Genomic DNA, 15,917 nt, shown 5'->3' on the forward strand with positions numbered 1-15,917 from the left:
CTGGACTGCAGACTGGTCAGATTACTGGTCCAGGAGAGGAGCTTTTTCTGCTTTAATGTTAAACTATGGAGAGGAGGAGGAAGTAAGTGGATCCCTTAGTTCAGAAAGTCGTCACTGAGCTGAAACAGAGCTCTTGTTGACTGGATTGTTATTATAGATGCATGAACATATAAACAGTTGTTGGACAGATAAATCTATAAATTGATTGTTTAGTAGAAGTTTTATTATAAAATCTGCACATTAACCAGTAACTGCAGCAGTCAGATAACTCACCCTCAGTTTCTTTTACATGTAAACGTACTTGTCTGATGTTTCCAGTCGTTTCTATATGTTATGAAAACTGTGTTTCCCTCTCAGTCTGAACTCACACTGCTCCATGGAGACAACAGGCTGCTACTTGACTTGCATAAGGAAACGAAAAATCAATGGTGTAAAAATGTAGAAGGTAGAGAGCAGTGAGAGAATAACAACATTATAAATCAATTTACAATTCAGTGCATTTAGATGTATGATGTAACCTCCACCATCAAAAACCAGTAACTTTAACTTTAACCAACAGTTAACTATGACTGTGTCACTAACCAGCTGTGACTGGTTTCTACAACAGACAGTCTGAAAATGTAAATGTCTAATTCTGTCACTGAGCTCTTTGAGCAGTGCAGCGTTACAAACAGTGCAGTCTGTTCCTGTTACTGGAAACTGTTTCTGTTGGACTTATCTGTGTGTGATGTGAGCAGGAGGCAGCTGTTATCATTTCAGATGGTTTCCTGTTCAATCAGCAGATTCCACACTGTCTGCAGGAACACGAACTGACTTCAGATCAGAGCTGCCTTGGTCCAGGACCAGGAACAGATAAATAATAATCATTAAAAAAAAGTTGTATTTTACTTCTACACCACAGTTACTGAACTGCCCTGTGAAACGAGCAGAAAAAAATTCATTGCTTCGTTTTTGCGCTATTCTCTCACTCTCTTGCACGCTCGACCACCGCTGCTCTTTCTCTCTCTCTTGCTGAGCCAGGGAGGAGGGGCCAACTTCAAGTGGTGACAAATCTTGTGTAGTGTATATTTAAGTGACCAAAATCCAAGGTCTTCCAAATGTGCCAGGCCAACAACATTTATTGTTATTTTTTCATTCATTATTGTGACCAAAACCCAACGTCTACTAAACATCTGCTAAATGTCACGGTGACAGTTACCCATCACTGGGTTTGATGGTGATTTTCATGTCCAACTAATATTTAACATCTGTCTGACATCATGCTGACGCCCAGTGCTGCTGGGTGAAGACAACAGAGAGCTTCACACAAACGGAGACAACACTTATGCAGGAAGAATAGCTCTGAATATTTATGGTAAATGAATGAACAGGTGAGGAACACAGGGTGAAAGCTGTCTCTGTCCAGCATCAGTCTGAGTCCAGCGTCATGTTCTAGGTTTTTATATATATATATGTATAATTATTCTGGTGACTCCAATCTGAGGTCATTAAACCCTTAAGATGAAATGTGATCATGTGACATCTCCGCTGTTTGTATAACTGTTCTCCTGTTCTTTAGTTTAGCTTTAGCTTTAGCTTTAGTTTAGTTTAGTTTAGTTTAGTTTAGTTTAGTTGAGTTTTAGTTTACTTTAGTTACTTTAGTTTTAGTTTACTTTAGTTTAGTTTATTTTAGTTTAGTTAAGTTGAGTTTTAGTTTACTTTAGTTACTTTAGTTTAGTTTACTGTAGTTTAGTTTACTTTAGTTACTTTAATTTAGTTAGGATTAGGGTTAGTTTCAGTGTAGTTTTTAGTTTAGCTTTAGTATAGTTTAGGTTTAGTTTACTTTAGTTACTTTAGTTAGTTTAGTTTAGTTTAGTTTCAGTGTAGTTTTTAGTTTAGCTTTAGCTTTAGTATAGTTTAGGTTTAGTTTACTTTAGTTACTTTAGTTAGTTTAGTTTAGTTTAGTTTCAGTGTAGTTTTTAGTTTAGCTTTAGCTTTAGTATAGTTTAGGTTTAGTTTAGTTTAGTTTTAGTTTACTTTAGTCACTTTAGTTACTTTAGTTAGTTTAGTTCAGTTTAGTTTAGTTGAGTTACTTTAGTTACTTTAGTTTAGTTTAGTTGAGTTTAGTCTAGTGCAGGTAGATGGTTGGAAGGTGTGTAGTGAGGATACAATATTGATGAAATAATGTTCATAGAGAAACAAAACAAACAAAGTCAAACTCAATACTCAATAACAATAATTTAATATGACACAAAAAAAGATTATTAGAAGACAAACTAATGTTTCAGCAGCAGAGAGTGGGGGTGGTCATCCTGCAGCCAATCACAGCTCAGAATGCTCTGGCGTGTGTTGGACTCGCTCTGACTGGTCAGTTTCTCCATTAGCGGCTGACTCTATGTTCTCGTTGGTCTGTTCCAGCTGCCGGTGTCGGGGACCATGCTGGATGTGTATGGCGGAGGGACGACCACACCCACCATCACCGTTAGCAACAGCTGCCCGGCTGAGCTCCACACAGTCAAGACAGAGCTGAGCGGTGGGTCACTAAATATATAATACTCACTCACATACTCTGTAGGTCTGTACTTGTGAGGACCTTTCATTAACTTTACTAGCATATATTTTGTAAGTTCAGGTTCTTGTTGTGCAGAAAGGAAGATTAAAATGTGTAGTCTGAGTTAACACAACATACAGGATCAATAACAACACACGGTATCTACACAGCCTAACACACAGGACAGTCTGCAGAGCTGAGTGCTCATTGGCTCAACCAGCTGTGATGTCAGAGCTCTGAGAGTGAAGTCCCTCCCCCTGAGTTTCCCTGTTTTCTGCAGTGAAAAAATCTGTTCTTCTTCATTTTGATGAGTCAACATCACACTTCCTCACACACACACACGCACGGGCACACACACACACACACGCACACACGCACACACCCACACACACACAGCAGCCAGTCGTATTTTCCCACATCATCAGTTCCCACTTCCTATTGAGTCAACAGTTCTTAAACATTTAGTTTAAACCATCAGTTTAGATCTTTTCTCTGTCTCCTGTTGTTTGTTGCTGAAACAATAAAACCATTAAGTTTGTTCCTCATTGTGAAAACTAGTAGGTTCACCGGCTAGTCTTTTTCAGTCATATCACATGGTCTTCATCAGCATATGGAGATTGTTCAGTTGTTCTAGTTTTACAGCTGTTAAGTCTTTAAAATGTCAAGTATTTGTTGTTGTTGTAGATGTGGAAACGAAAGCTCTGATCAAAGAGAGACAGAAGAAGGACAACCACAACCTCAGTGAGTACTGAAGTATTTCTTCATAAATAACTACAGTATTACATTAGTAATAACTACACGGATACTTCACTAATAACTACAGTATTACATCACTAACTACAGTGTTACTTAATTAAACCCAGGAACACACTGGATGTGTCGCGTGTGTTCTACGGGGGCGGAATGTCCTGGTATTCAGTTCGGCGCACATGTTAACGGGTTAGAGCGGACCGGAGCGGACACACTGCCACGCACTGACACATCTCACACCTCGCAACTGCATCACGTGATCTAAAGATTCAGTGTGGCCTATTTTCACACATGACGCGCGCGTCTCCCAGCAGAAATAGACAGAGAAAAGACCTGTTGATGTCATATTGATATCATACCAGCAACATGACACAAAACTGACACCTTCCACTGTAGTTGTCTCTGTGTAGGCTGAATCTGAATATGACACAAACATGAAAAAATATAAATACATTTTTAACCATTTCAGCAGCTACATGTGGAGACAGTGACATTTAGTGACGTTTTCTGTCAAAAAAAAATCAGAAATTAATTTATAATGAAATGAAATCCATCATTCCAGTAACCTGCAAACTCTATATAGAGAGATAGAGCTGCAACAGCAGCAACGCAGCAGAGATGCAGCCGTTGTGAACACACACGCTTGCTTGTCCGCAGTAGTTCGGCAACGGCAGCTGCCACGCACCCTTCAACCCAGGCAGTGTGTTCCCGACGTTAATGTATGAATACATACCCTCAAGCTGTGAGAAATGGTAGTGGGTATTTTTCACTATATTCTGACCTTTCATAGACCAAAGGATAAATTGATAAAATGTTGATGTTAAAAATGGTGAATAATTAAATTCTAGAGTTTATTGACATTGACGTCCTGGTGTTTGTGGTGACTGACGACTGTGATCAGCAGCTGAGAGACTGATTCTTCCTTCTGTTTTTAATCTTTGATTTCAACATGTTTGTGTACCTGATGATAGGACCTGGAAAGATCCTTTACGCTGTTGTTGATGTTGATGTTATTTTTTATGTTTCAGTCGAGAGGAGGAGGAGGTTCAACATCAACGACCGGATCAAAGAACTCGGAGGACTCATCCCCAAATCCACCGACCTGTCAGTAAACTTTCATCCTCTCTCTCGTCTGTAGTACTGTGGTATTAGCACCATAGCTATAGAAACATAGATACCATGTTCAGTGATGTCACGTGCATCTGAAAAATAAATTGAAACATATTCAGGAGGGACCTTTAACTATTTAAACATTACATTTAAACATTACATTTAAACATCAGATACATGTTAATGTGTTGCTACAACTGCACTGGGATATTTAATAATAACTGAATGATGTCAGATACAGTCCAGCTTGTTTTCCTGCTGCATCTCATTATGCTCGTTAGTGCTGTGTGTTAATGAGGCGTGGCCTGTGATTGGTTGATCAGGGAGATGAGGTGGAACAAGGGGACCATCCTGAAGGCTTCAGTAGATTACATCCGCAAAATGCAGAAAGAACAACAGAGAGCCAGAGAGATGGAGGAGAGACAGAGGAGGCTAGAGAACACCAACCGCTCCCTGCTGCTCCGCATTCAGGTGAGGAGGGGGGAGGAGAGTTTTGGTGTTTCTTGTCGACACGGACTCCTGACTGTTTGATACAGCGTGGAAAACAATGAAACTGTCAGATTATTAATATGTTATGATCATTATGTCTGAGATCAGCTCATTTAAAATAAACACAAGTTTGGTTTGATTCCAGAGGACGTTAATTACACACACCAATACACACCAACACACACCAACACAGCCAGAGGAGTGCTGACTCTGCAGTGTCTCGGCTGATGAACGTTAACACTCATTGGTCTGTTACTCTGGACAAAGTGGATCAGGTGTCTCTTCTGTGTATTTCAGCTCTTGTTATGTGTGACTGAAGAGATGTTTGAGGTCAACAGAAACCAGAGCGCTGGCAGATCAGCAGACTCGTCTCTGTCAGACTTTAAACACACATCTGTCGTCTGCAAGAATAAAAACAGTGGCATTTGTTTCTTGTTGTAGGAGCTGGAGCTTCAGGCTCGTCTCCATGGACTCTCTTCCTCCTCGCCTCACCCCAACTCCTCCTCCTCCTCCTCTCTGGACCCCCAAGCCTTGCTCTCCCCCACACTGCCTCACCCGTTCTCCAACTCCTCCTCTCCTGCCTCCTCTCTGGTGACTCCCTCTCTGGGTCTGGACGCCCTGAACTTCGTGGACCTGGACGAGCCTCAGGGAGCCTCTACCGTCTTCTCCCCAGACCTGATGTCTGACGTGGGGCTGACGGAGCTCCACGGCCTGGGAGACATCCTGATGGATGAGGGAGGAGGAGGGGAAGGAGGGGTGATGTCCGACCCCCTGCTGTCCTGCGGCGCCTCAAAGACCAGCAGCAGGAGGAGCAGTTTCAGCATGGACGAGGACCTCTGATGACATCATCACACATGCAGAAATCTGATTGGCCAGAGCTGGAGGCGCGACTCTGACCAGCTGGGAGTTTTTTTATTGGTTAATAGAAATATTTTTCATCAGTGACATCATCACAACAAACAATGCACAAATGTGATGTCACAGGGAGCAAATGTGTACTACAGTGTAACTACAGTAACCACTGTGAGTCCTCCAGTGTCTTTTAGTTTACCCATGGTAACCGATATGTCCTCCAGTGTCACCGCAGTAAGCATGGTTACTGCTGTGTCTTCCAGTGTACCCATGATAACCAATATTTGTTCTCCAGTGTCACCATGGTAACCACAGTTTTTTCTCCAGTGTAACCATGGCAACAGCTGTGTTGTCTCATCCTTGTCAACATCAGAAACCACAGAGCAGAAGCTGATCGGCTGTTAGTGAACAAACTCACAGCTGATTGGTTGGTAGAACAGCAGTTGATCAATAACTCATGATCAGTAAAATCATTTTTAAGGTCTGAAGTTCTATTTTTTAAAAACAAACATGAAACAAACATTCAAACTCTAACCCTCCTCTGATTGGCTGAACCAATCAGTGACCTGTAAGCCATGGCCTGATTGGTCCTGGTCCTGGTCCTTGGTCCTGGTCAGCAGCTGGGACCTCTGAGTCCCACATCCTCTGGTCCACATCGTTTGGAAGACCGCTGCTGCCAGGGAAAAGAACAAAAACAAAAACAGAAAATATAAGATATAAACTTAAGAAGGACTCTGGTTCTGAGGGATTTAAGGAACCACAGTTTCCTGGTTTATTTGTTGTATTTTAAAAATCTGCTCACTTAAACCATGACTCACTGAAATGAAAATATTAGATGTAAAATCAAAATTCTAACTCAATATTCGATCAACTTCACTTTAAGATGAAAATGTTTGATTGATTACACTGCAGTGATGGACAGTCTGTCAATCAGTTGCTCTCCAGGCCGCAGTGGAGAGAAGGTCTCACCTAAATTTAAAAAAAGGCTTTAACTCACCTGTGCTCATGTTTAGTTAATCAGTCTTTTTCAGCTATAGGTCAGAACTATACCTGGTCATGCTCCATCTGTGATGTCACAGCAAGTCTAACTTGTGGCAGCATCAAGCGATTCAAAGCCTGAACCCCTTAGTAGAAACCAGGTGTACATTAGGGCTGCATAGTTTTACCTGTTGTGAATAGTTTAACCAGCAGATGGTGCTGTCAGTAGTCTGCTGCGACTCCCTCAGCTCAGCCCTGTAAACATGAAAACTGTACGTAAACATAAACATAAACAGAATCACTGTGCTGCAAGCAAAGGGAGGAGAAATATTAGAGGAGCACACCTGGTCAGGTTCACTATACTGATGCAGGTGTTTCCTGTTAGAGCCTCAGAGGAACAGAAGGGAAACTAACTCAGTTCATCATCATCATCATCATCATCATCATCATCATCATCATCATCATCATCATCATCATCATCATCTATAAAATCTGTAAAAACCATTTGCAAAAATGAAGCAGCTGAATCAGCTGTCTGCAGTGTACGTTGTTCAGACAACTATCACTGGATTACTGTGATACTGAAGGAAACTTAAAAACAGGAGGGTTCTGAATGAAGTTCTGCAGCCTCTGTTTTCTTTGGAGCTTTATTCTGGAGGGACATCAGAGATAATGATATCCTCAGGAAGTGATGTCACACTGAATCAGATCAACATGTTCAGGTCTGGGTTCAGGTCTGACTCTGGTTTCTGTCTCTGTTTCACAGTGTCTTACCTCTGTGTCACTGCTGCTGCTGCAGCTGTTGATCTGTTAAACTAAACTCTTAACTTCTTGTTGATCATTAGATCACCTGTACACACCTGTCCCTCTGCTCCCCCCTCACAATTTAAACCTCTGGATTACACACAAACTGTGTCCAGATTCTATCCAGTACGGTCCCTGTCTGAGACCTGGATCCACCATGGGTTTTATTTTGTCCCTAAACCGTGGTCAGCAGAAAGCCATAAATCTCTGTTTCATGAGATGATGTCAGTGATGTGATGTTGGTTACCATAGCAACAACAGCTGTTAGTCATCAAGATCAGATAAAAAGGGATTAATGTCTGTCTTTAATTAACGTTGTGATTTATGTTTGTTCATGTTAACAAGCTCCTGTTTGTTTTTATAGATTCAATCTTTTATATAGAAATAAAGTCACTTCACAAAATCAGCTGACGTCATTTTACCTTTTGTTTCTATGACAACAGTCATTTTATTCAGACAACAAACTTCAACTGTCAACAAATTCAACAACAAACAGACTCTGAACAGCAGAGATTAGAGGAAAGATTACATCTCTCAGCTGAGCAACAGGTAAGTTTGTTTCAGTGTTTCAAATAATAAATATATGAAAACAAACTTCAGTTACTTATTCTACATGTTTCCACATAACAATAAAAATAAATCAACAAAAGGACTTAAATTAGATATTGTAATAAAACACTTGTCATGGTCTGCAACATGAGAACTCTATATGTTTGGACAATTGTTTAATTTCCTGTTTTATTTTGAAGTAGAGTTCCTTATGTATCTCGTGGTCAATGTACTTCCTGTGTTAGTCCTGTTTCCCTCATTGATTACCCTAATGTGTTACACCTATGTTTTATTACCCTTGCCTTCCTTGTGTATTTAAGTCTCTGTCTTTGTCAGTTCGTCTGTTTTTCTTCAGTCATGTTTCACCTGTGTCTCCTTGAGCGTCCATTTTGTGTTCCTGACTTTTACCTGAATCTGCATTTTTTCTTGGTTCTGTTTTGCTGGTATTGTATGTTGTTTTTTTTTTTGTTTTTTTTACCTTTTTTCCCACCAAAACTCTGTTTGTCTGCATTTGGGTCCTTAACACTCCTAAACCTGACAACAGGTGAGCAGCTTAATGTTACTGTTATATTAATGTAAGGAGTATGGAGGTAAATTTATATCTTAATAAAACTAATGATACATCGTAATAAGAATTAATTGTCCTCACAATAATACCATGTTGAATATTTTTCTCTGTGAAATACCGTGAGTTGGTTGGAGGTTCAGACAGTGGTACAGTTTCTGGTTCAAATCTCTGCCTCATTAACTGAAGCTCTGTCCTAAGGTGTTCCCCAGGATTCTGTCCTGGGTCTGGTTCTGTTTGCTTCCTCTCTTTCTAAGCCTTAAAATGCCGTAAAATTGTCTGTTCTTCAAATTTTCCTCTAGTCCTCTGTTGAACCTCCTCTCAGTAATGGGGGGTGTCTCTGTGAACCAGACTCTGGTCCAGAAATCCCGCTCCATCTGTCTACTGACACACAGGGAGGTTGATGTTTCACTGAGGCTCAGTTCCCCACTCTGAGCGGCAGGGGGCAGTAACAACTGAAGTTCAGGTTCCTGATACAACTGGAGAAAAGAAACATTCATTCAGCAGCTGTAATAATAAATGCAATAATAAATATAATAATATAATGATATAGTAATCATTTAAAGAAAGAGGAACAGTGTAGAAATGTTACCATGACGACCCTGATGAAGACTGAACCTGAGTCAGTCTTCCTATGATTGATCAGTCTCAGCAGAGCAGTGTGACCCTGTTTCTGTCTGTGGTCTATGATCAGGTTTATGTTTTTATATTTTTATTAATTCACATGAAACAAAGATCAGAGGAAAGTTTAAACATCTGAGAGGAAGAAGTTGATGATGTCACAACCCCTCATGTTTGAACCACTGTTTGGACCCCAGAGTGATGTGTGTGTGTGTGTGTGTGTCTGTCTGTCTCTTTGATGTCGGGTGTCCCGGGGGTCAGAGTTCAGGTGGCGTTGTCATTCCAGTGATTTCCTGTTTCCTGTTTGGATGTCCTGGCACATTGCTTTAACAAACACACACTTCCTGTCCCTGCAGAACCTACTTCCTGTCCTGTCCAACCCTGCCCCCTCCTGAGCTGTCAATCAGACACAAAAACAGCAGAGGCTGAACATGAGGTTTATTTTTGCTGCAGAGTCAAGCGTCGCTTTGACAGATCTTTGTTTTCTCAGAGAGGACATCACAACACACTCACTTGAGTAGAGCTGTACTAACGAGTCCTGATGAGTCAATACAGGAGTCACACCTGACTCTGTGACCTTTCAACTGTCTGGTTCAGTGTGTGGGACAGACATCTGGTCAGAGTGAACACCTGCTCATTAAGCACCTGGTCATTACTTGTTCCAGAACTACCTCAGTTCACAAAAGGCCCTAGAAATACTCCAAGACTGACACAGGTGAGTATGTGTCAGGAATCAGTGAACAGGTGTGAGGCCATGATCACGGTGCTTTAGCTCAGTTTTACTTAGAGCTACAATAACGTTTCCCGAACTTATATATTGAAGCTTTAATGAAGCCTGAAACTTTGTGTTTGTTGTTGTTTGTTTGTTGATCAACAAAATCAGAATCAGATGAAACTTTTCTGCACAAAGGGGAAAAATGAGTGTGTCCTTTCAAATGATGTTAAGGTCTGGACCCCAGGTCAGTCCAGACTAAGGCGTCTCAGTCTGGACCAGAGAGTGGCACAGTTGTCCAACATTTCAGAAGTCCAGAATCTTTGGTCCATTAGTTGAACTGGATCCTAACGATGAAAACCTGGTCCTGGGAACAGTCCGGTTCCTGCAGGTGGTTTCAGTTCCAGGTCATCAGCTGCAGCTCTGACTCCACCTCTCTACAGACATGATCCTCATGTGCTGAAGCTGATCAGGCTCTGGATGGTGACGTCAGTTGGATGCTGCTCCATAGAGGATGAACCACAGACTGAGAGTTGTCACTCACAGTTATACACAGAAACAAAGCAGTGAGCGAATCCCAGGTCAATCCTTCTTCTCTCTGATGTCATCCTGCAGTCTCGCTCTGATTGGCTGCTCTATGAGGGGAAGCAGATGGAGCAGCACTCTAGACAAACCTCCAAGCAGTCAGACGAGCCGCAGCAGTCCTCCAGTATCCCACAATCCAACACAGCCTGACACGCCTCCTCCGTACAGGCCGCCTCCCCCGCCGCCTCCACGCAGCAGCAACAGCCAGCTGCAGCATCACAACACCCGGCCCCGCCCACTCCACACGCCAGACACTCCCCCACAGCCGAACACATGGATAGTAGCTCGCAGAAAAGACAGGCCAGGAGACAGTGAACGCAACAGTCTGTGGAGACATTCAGAACAGACAAGTCAGGAGACAGTGAACGCAACAGTCTGCAGAGACAATCACAACACAGGTCGGGAGACAGTGAACGCAACAGTCTGCAGAGACCATCACAGCACAGGGCGGGAGACAGTGAACGCAACAGTCTGCAGAGACCATCACAGCACAGGGCGGGAGACAGTGAACGCAACAGTCTGCAGAGACCATCACAGCACAGGGCGGGAGACAGTGAACGCAACAGTCTGCAGAGACCATCACAGCACAGGGCGGGAGACAGTGAACGCAACAGTCTGCAGAGACAATCAGAACAGACGGGTCAGGAGACAGTGAACACAACAGTCTGCAGAGACCATCACAGCACAGGTCGGGAGACAGTGAACGCAACAGTATGCAGAGACAATCAGAACACAGGCCGGGAGACAGTGAATGCAACAGTCTGCAGAGACAATCAGAACACAGGCCGGGAGACAGTGAACGCAACAGTCTGCAGAGACAATCAGAATCTTTTCAGAGTTGAAAATGAAATATTTCCACTTTTCCTCATAAAATTAAAACATTATGAATTTTGCCCTCAAAATCTGATTTTTTTCCTTCTATGACCCTGATGCTGTTCGGCCCTGGGCGTAGTCTGTCAGTCGTGTTATAAAGGAGCATATCAGTTACAAGTGATTTTCTCTGTTCCTCATGTTCACTGAAATTCACAGTAAAAGAAAATCATGAAGAGAAAAAAGAGCTTCTGATTCTAAACCACAGTAAAAAAAAAAAAAAACATTAACCAGTGAACCATGACAAACAGATGAAGAGACTCTGACTGTGGGTCAACAGTCCTGCCCTCATCCTGTCGCTCTGTGGTGTTTGGGTGGAGGTGGGTGTTGGTTGGTAGGAACCAGACCAACCGATGCAGGGAGGGGTCAGAGTGTGTGTGTTCAGCCGAGATAAGCAGACCTCCATGTTGGAGTGTGTTCAGCTGATAAATGAGCTTCAGAGAACCTCATCAGTGTGGAGACGAGTCTTCACATCAGAGACTCACGTTCCTGTTTCCTCCAACAGTCACAGGATGTTTGTTGTGGTTCATTTAATAACTGATGAGTTGTCTCTTGATTTTCACTTTATTCACCTTCAGCTGTAAGGCTAACTCTGACCCTGATAAGCATAGTGTCAAACTATTGGCGTTACTATTGTCCACCATCTTTACAGCTCCTGAGGGAAACAAACAGGTGCAGACAGTGACCAATGAACAAGCTCTATTCTTACCATGTTCTCAGCAACTCATACACCTGAGATCAGAGTGTTCGACTTCCTGTCACTCAGATACTGTCTCTGTCTGTCTGTCCAACATGGCGGACACTGTCATCTTTATAAGTGTCTCCACTGCAGTCCTCCCGTCCACAAAACAATAACTTCACCTCTGCAGATTAAATTAACCTTTATGCTGACGACACACTTTTTTTATCCGCGTCTGTATCTGCTCTTAGGAGTGACCCTCTGACCTGTGACCTTGTGACCTTGTGACCCTGTGACCCTCTGACCTGTGACCCTGTGAAAACAAACTCTGTTTCCAGGCATCAAGGCTGATTGGCTCACCGTCTCCAGCAACCTCCTTAATATGGGCAGCGTCGGTCTTGAAAGAGGCGTGGCTTTTAGTGGAGGAGAGACGCTTCTGATTGGTGCTCTGATGATGATGATGACGAGGAAGGTTGCAACTGTGTCTGTCACAGGTGGATGACCTAGAAGGAGGAGGAGGAGGAGGAGGAGGAGGAGGAAGAACAGGAGAGGTAACTGAGGAAGATGGAGGAGTACAGACGGGGGGGGGAGACACTGACAAGCTGTCCACACCTGAGGGACAGAGAGATGACATCACAGGTTATGTCACATATGACATGGTGGATCAGGTACATGAGGGTAGATTAGACCCGATTACATCAGATGTTACCTTTCTGTTTTCTGAGAGCAGAGGCGGGCTGAGAGGGGAGGAGTCTACAGATGTCATTGGTGGAGGAGCTGCCCGTCAAAGAGTCATCACTGATGTCATCATCTTCTGACCTATCTGAGAGAGGGGGTGGTGCCTCATCTACAGGAAGAGGATTTAAAACATCAGAAAACACACTTTACACTACATATCACATTCACCCATTTTCAGACACACACTCACACACTGACACACCGCTGATAAATCAGGTTCAGTATTTTGGACATGTGGTCTGGTGGAGTCGGGACTTGAACCACCGACCTCCCGCTCTCCCTCCTGAACCACAGGAGCCGCTCTGGTTTGTTGGTTGTTGCACGTTGTGTTTTCGTGGTGAACAGAGCAGTGAAGTGAGAAGAATTACTTCAGTCTTCAGAGGCTACAGGAACTCCCAGGGTGCATTTCACTAACAGCCAATCACATAGCTTCACGTTAATACTCAGCTGAAGCTAAAGGTGAAATTCATTCAGTTTTAGATGAATTCAGTAACCATGGCAACCTGTTTTAATTTCACTGCTCTGATTCACACCTCTGACTGCTTTCTTCTCCATAGCAACAGCATCTGAGGATTATGGGTACTGTAGTATTTAGAGACAGCAGTAAAGAGTTTAAATGAATTAATCAGCTTTTACTCTTGAAATTAAAGGTCAGAGGTCACAGGTCAGAATCCCTGCTTTGAACCCTGACCCCTGACCCTCAACCTTCCAGGTATCTTATGTAAAACATGACAGAGCAGAGCTCATTGCTTTGCTGGGCTCTGACAGAAGAGAAGATTGGTCGTTCAGGTTCAGGACTTGTGTTTGCAGCCTGTGAGGAAGTCCTCCCTGAGGGTGAAAACAAAGAGAAACAGGAAATCCCCTCAGGTCCTACCCTGGTTGAGGGGTGATGTCGATTCAGATGTGAGAGCCTGAGGTGACGTCAGATCTGAGGTTAGGGTTCAATAGTGTGATGTCATCAGAATCACGACCTCACGACCTTTCTATCTGTCTCACCTGTGCTGTGATGTGGGAGCGTCCCATTGGCCATTGGCTGACTTGAGATGCATTCTGGTTGGTTTGGGTTCTTATTGGCTCCGCTCTCAGTGATGTCACTGCAGTGTGATGTCACATCCATCCTGCTGATATCATGTGATTAAATCATTGATGTGAATTCAGCAGCTGTGACAGTCTGGACTCACATTTATCTTCATACAACAAAAATAATAATCAGCAATAATCAATAAGTACATTTACTGCAGTTCTGACGTACCTCTCCTCCTCCTCCACAGACTGCCCCTGCAGATTCAGGTTATTAATGAACTCTGATGATTAATAGATGACTCTACTCAAAATACATTGATTCACATCAGCTCCACCTGCTGCAGCCGAGAGATGAACACATGAAAAACATCATGTGTTCATCTTTCACTATGATCCAGTAACATCACACACTTTATCCTGACAGTCATTCTGCTGAAAGACTGAGGCTGAGGTACTGCTTACACCACTGATAACAACAATAATAATAATAATAATAATGAACTTTGTTCTACACATACATGAAACAGCTCAAAGTGTTTTACAAAATAAAAGCAGATCATTAACAGGTCAGATGAATTAAACTGATGAGAAATAAAGCCATCATCAGTCTCAAGTAGAAACAAAATTCACTGTTAAACTGTTAATGTTCAGTGTGAATTTGTTTTGAGTAGAAATTGAATCCTGATCAACTGAAACTGATCTGAGTCAAAGTCTATGTCACATTAATATTAAAACATATGATTTAACAGATACAGAAATAAACAGAAATAAAAGTTTCTCACCTGCAGCTTCAAGGACTTTCTGTCTTTCTTTCTTTCTTCTGGTCTGAAACTTTTTTCTCGTCAATAAACACTTTGCCGTTTTTATCTGGAGCGCGCGCATGCGTATGACCGCCTCCTCCTCCACTTCCTTTAAAGACACACACACACACACACACACACACACACACACAGACAGGGCGGAGTTCAGTGTGAACCATTTATTAATATAATGAATTTTAGATGATCTGTGTGATTTGTTTTTCCAAGAGTCAGATACAGAAAACTGTTTACCTGTGTGTGTGTGTGTGTGTGTGTGTGTGTGTGTGTGTGTGTGTGAACATTAAGTATACATTTAAACATTGAATTCTACTTTTAAACCATCGACTCACTGTTAATGTTAATCTACTGAGGGATTTCACATCATGTAACCAGGTTGAAGAACATCAGATTCACAGCAGCGTCAGATAAACAGTGAAACAGTCAGAGTCATGTAAATACAGATACATGAAGTTATAGTGATGGTTCATATTTATATTGATTATCTATGATGTTATAGGGCAGGAGAGAGGTAGATTAGAGTAAACGTCTGAGGGACCAATATCAATCTGTTTAAAATCACAAGTTTTAAATAATATTCAGCTTTAATCAGTGAAACTGATTCACTGTTTATTGTCCATGTCTGTCATTGACTGATGTGGTGAAGAAGAAGAAGAAGAAGAAGAAGAAGAAGAAGAAGAAGAAGAAGAAGAAGAAGAAAAAGAAAAATAATAATAATAAGAAGAAGAACAACAACTTGCAGCATCAAAAAGAACCAAACAGATCTGTGGATTGGACATGTAGGATGAGCTGCTGCCACCTGCTGGGCACAGAGAACTGCAGCTGAAACTACACGTTGGTACTGGAGATGATTTTCCAAAAATCAAAAAAATTTTCCTGCAACTGATGTTTCAGAAATTTCCCAGTAACAGGTCTGATCAAGAACCAGGATCCCCGCTAGGTGGTAAATCCAGCAGTCTCAAGCGCTCTGGACTCAGGTGATTGTGCACTGTTGTTGGACTACTTTACCCAGACTCCACAGCATCTGGCCTAACTCTAGTACTAGCACTAGAGAAATCTGTTATAATATATGTACTAAATACTTATGTGTTATAGATGATATTTGTATATTATTGTATCTATTATGTTTGACTCAGTTTCATATGTTGTCATATATTTGATGTATTTTTTTATTCTTGATTAGAGATACTTACATTTACATTTATACTGTGAATGGTCATTAGTATCATTGTAGTACAGTAACT

General features: G+C 42.1%; 2 protein-coding genes across 2 annotated transcripts in view; one reads left to right on the forward strand and one right to left on the reverse strand.

Annotated features, from left to right (window-relative positions):
- The window catches only part of LOC111235414 (transcription factor E3-like), a 13,203-nt gene extending 6,016 nt beyond the window's left edge, over nt 1-7,187 (forward strand). Inside the window, exons 7-11 of the mRNA XM_022763875.1 lie at nt 2,398-2,512; nt 3,215-3,271; nt 4,309-4,384; nt 4,714-4,861; nt 5,321-7,187. Of these exons, the coding sequence (XP_022619596.1) occupies nt 2,398-2,512; nt 3,215-3,271; nt 4,309-4,384; nt 4,714-4,861; nt 5,321-5,719 (795 nt within the window). The 3' untranslated portion in view covers nt 5,720-7,187. The remainder of the gene's footprint in view (nt 1-2,397; nt 2,513-3,214; nt 3,272-4,308; nt 4,385-4,713; nt 4,862-5,320) is intronic.
- Nucleotides 7,188-9,669: 2,482 nt separating this feature from the next.
- Nucleotides 9,670-14,654, reverse strand: LOC111235415 (myoD family inhibitor-like). Its single transcript, XM_022763877.1, has 6 exons — nt 14,638-14,654; nt 14,085-14,110; nt 13,829-13,953; nt 12,804-12,941; nt 12,455-12,706; nt 9,670-10,870 (listed from the first exon to the last, which is right to left on the reverse strand). The coding sequence occupies exons 3-6, from the start codon at nt 13,947-13,949 to the stop codon at nt 10,596-10,598; spliced, it is 786 nt and encodes a 261-aa protein (XP_022619598.1). The 5' UTR covers nt 13,950-13,953; nt 14,085-14,110; nt 14,638-14,654; the 3' UTR covers nt 9,670-10,595.
- Between the last annotated feature and the right edge of the window lie 1,263 nt (nt 14,655-15,917).

The sequence above is a fragment of the Seriola dumerili genome, unplaced genomic scaffold (assembly GCF_002260705.1).
Source record: "Seriola dumerili isolate Sdu_G_001 unplaced genomic scaffold, Sdu_1.0 BDQW01000493.1, whole genome shotgun sequence".
NCBI lineage: Eukaryota > Metazoa > Chordata > Actinopteri > Carangiformes > Carangidae > Seriola > Seriola dumerili.

Excerpts from the sequence above, each read along its gene's own strand:
- LOC111235415 (XM_022763877.1), bottom strand. The coding sequence starts at position 13,949 with ATGGATGTGACATCACACTGCAGTGACATCACTGAGAGCGGAGCCAAT. Across the intron at positions 12,942-13,828 it reads GCTCCCACATCACAGCACAG|ATGAGGCACCACCCCCTCTC; the intron begins GTGAGACAGATA and ends CTCTTCCTGTAG. Across the intron at positions 12,707-12,803 it reads TGCTCTCAGAAAACAGAAAG|GTGTGGACAGCTTGTCAGTG; the intron begins GTAACATCTGAT and ends TCTGTCCCTCAG.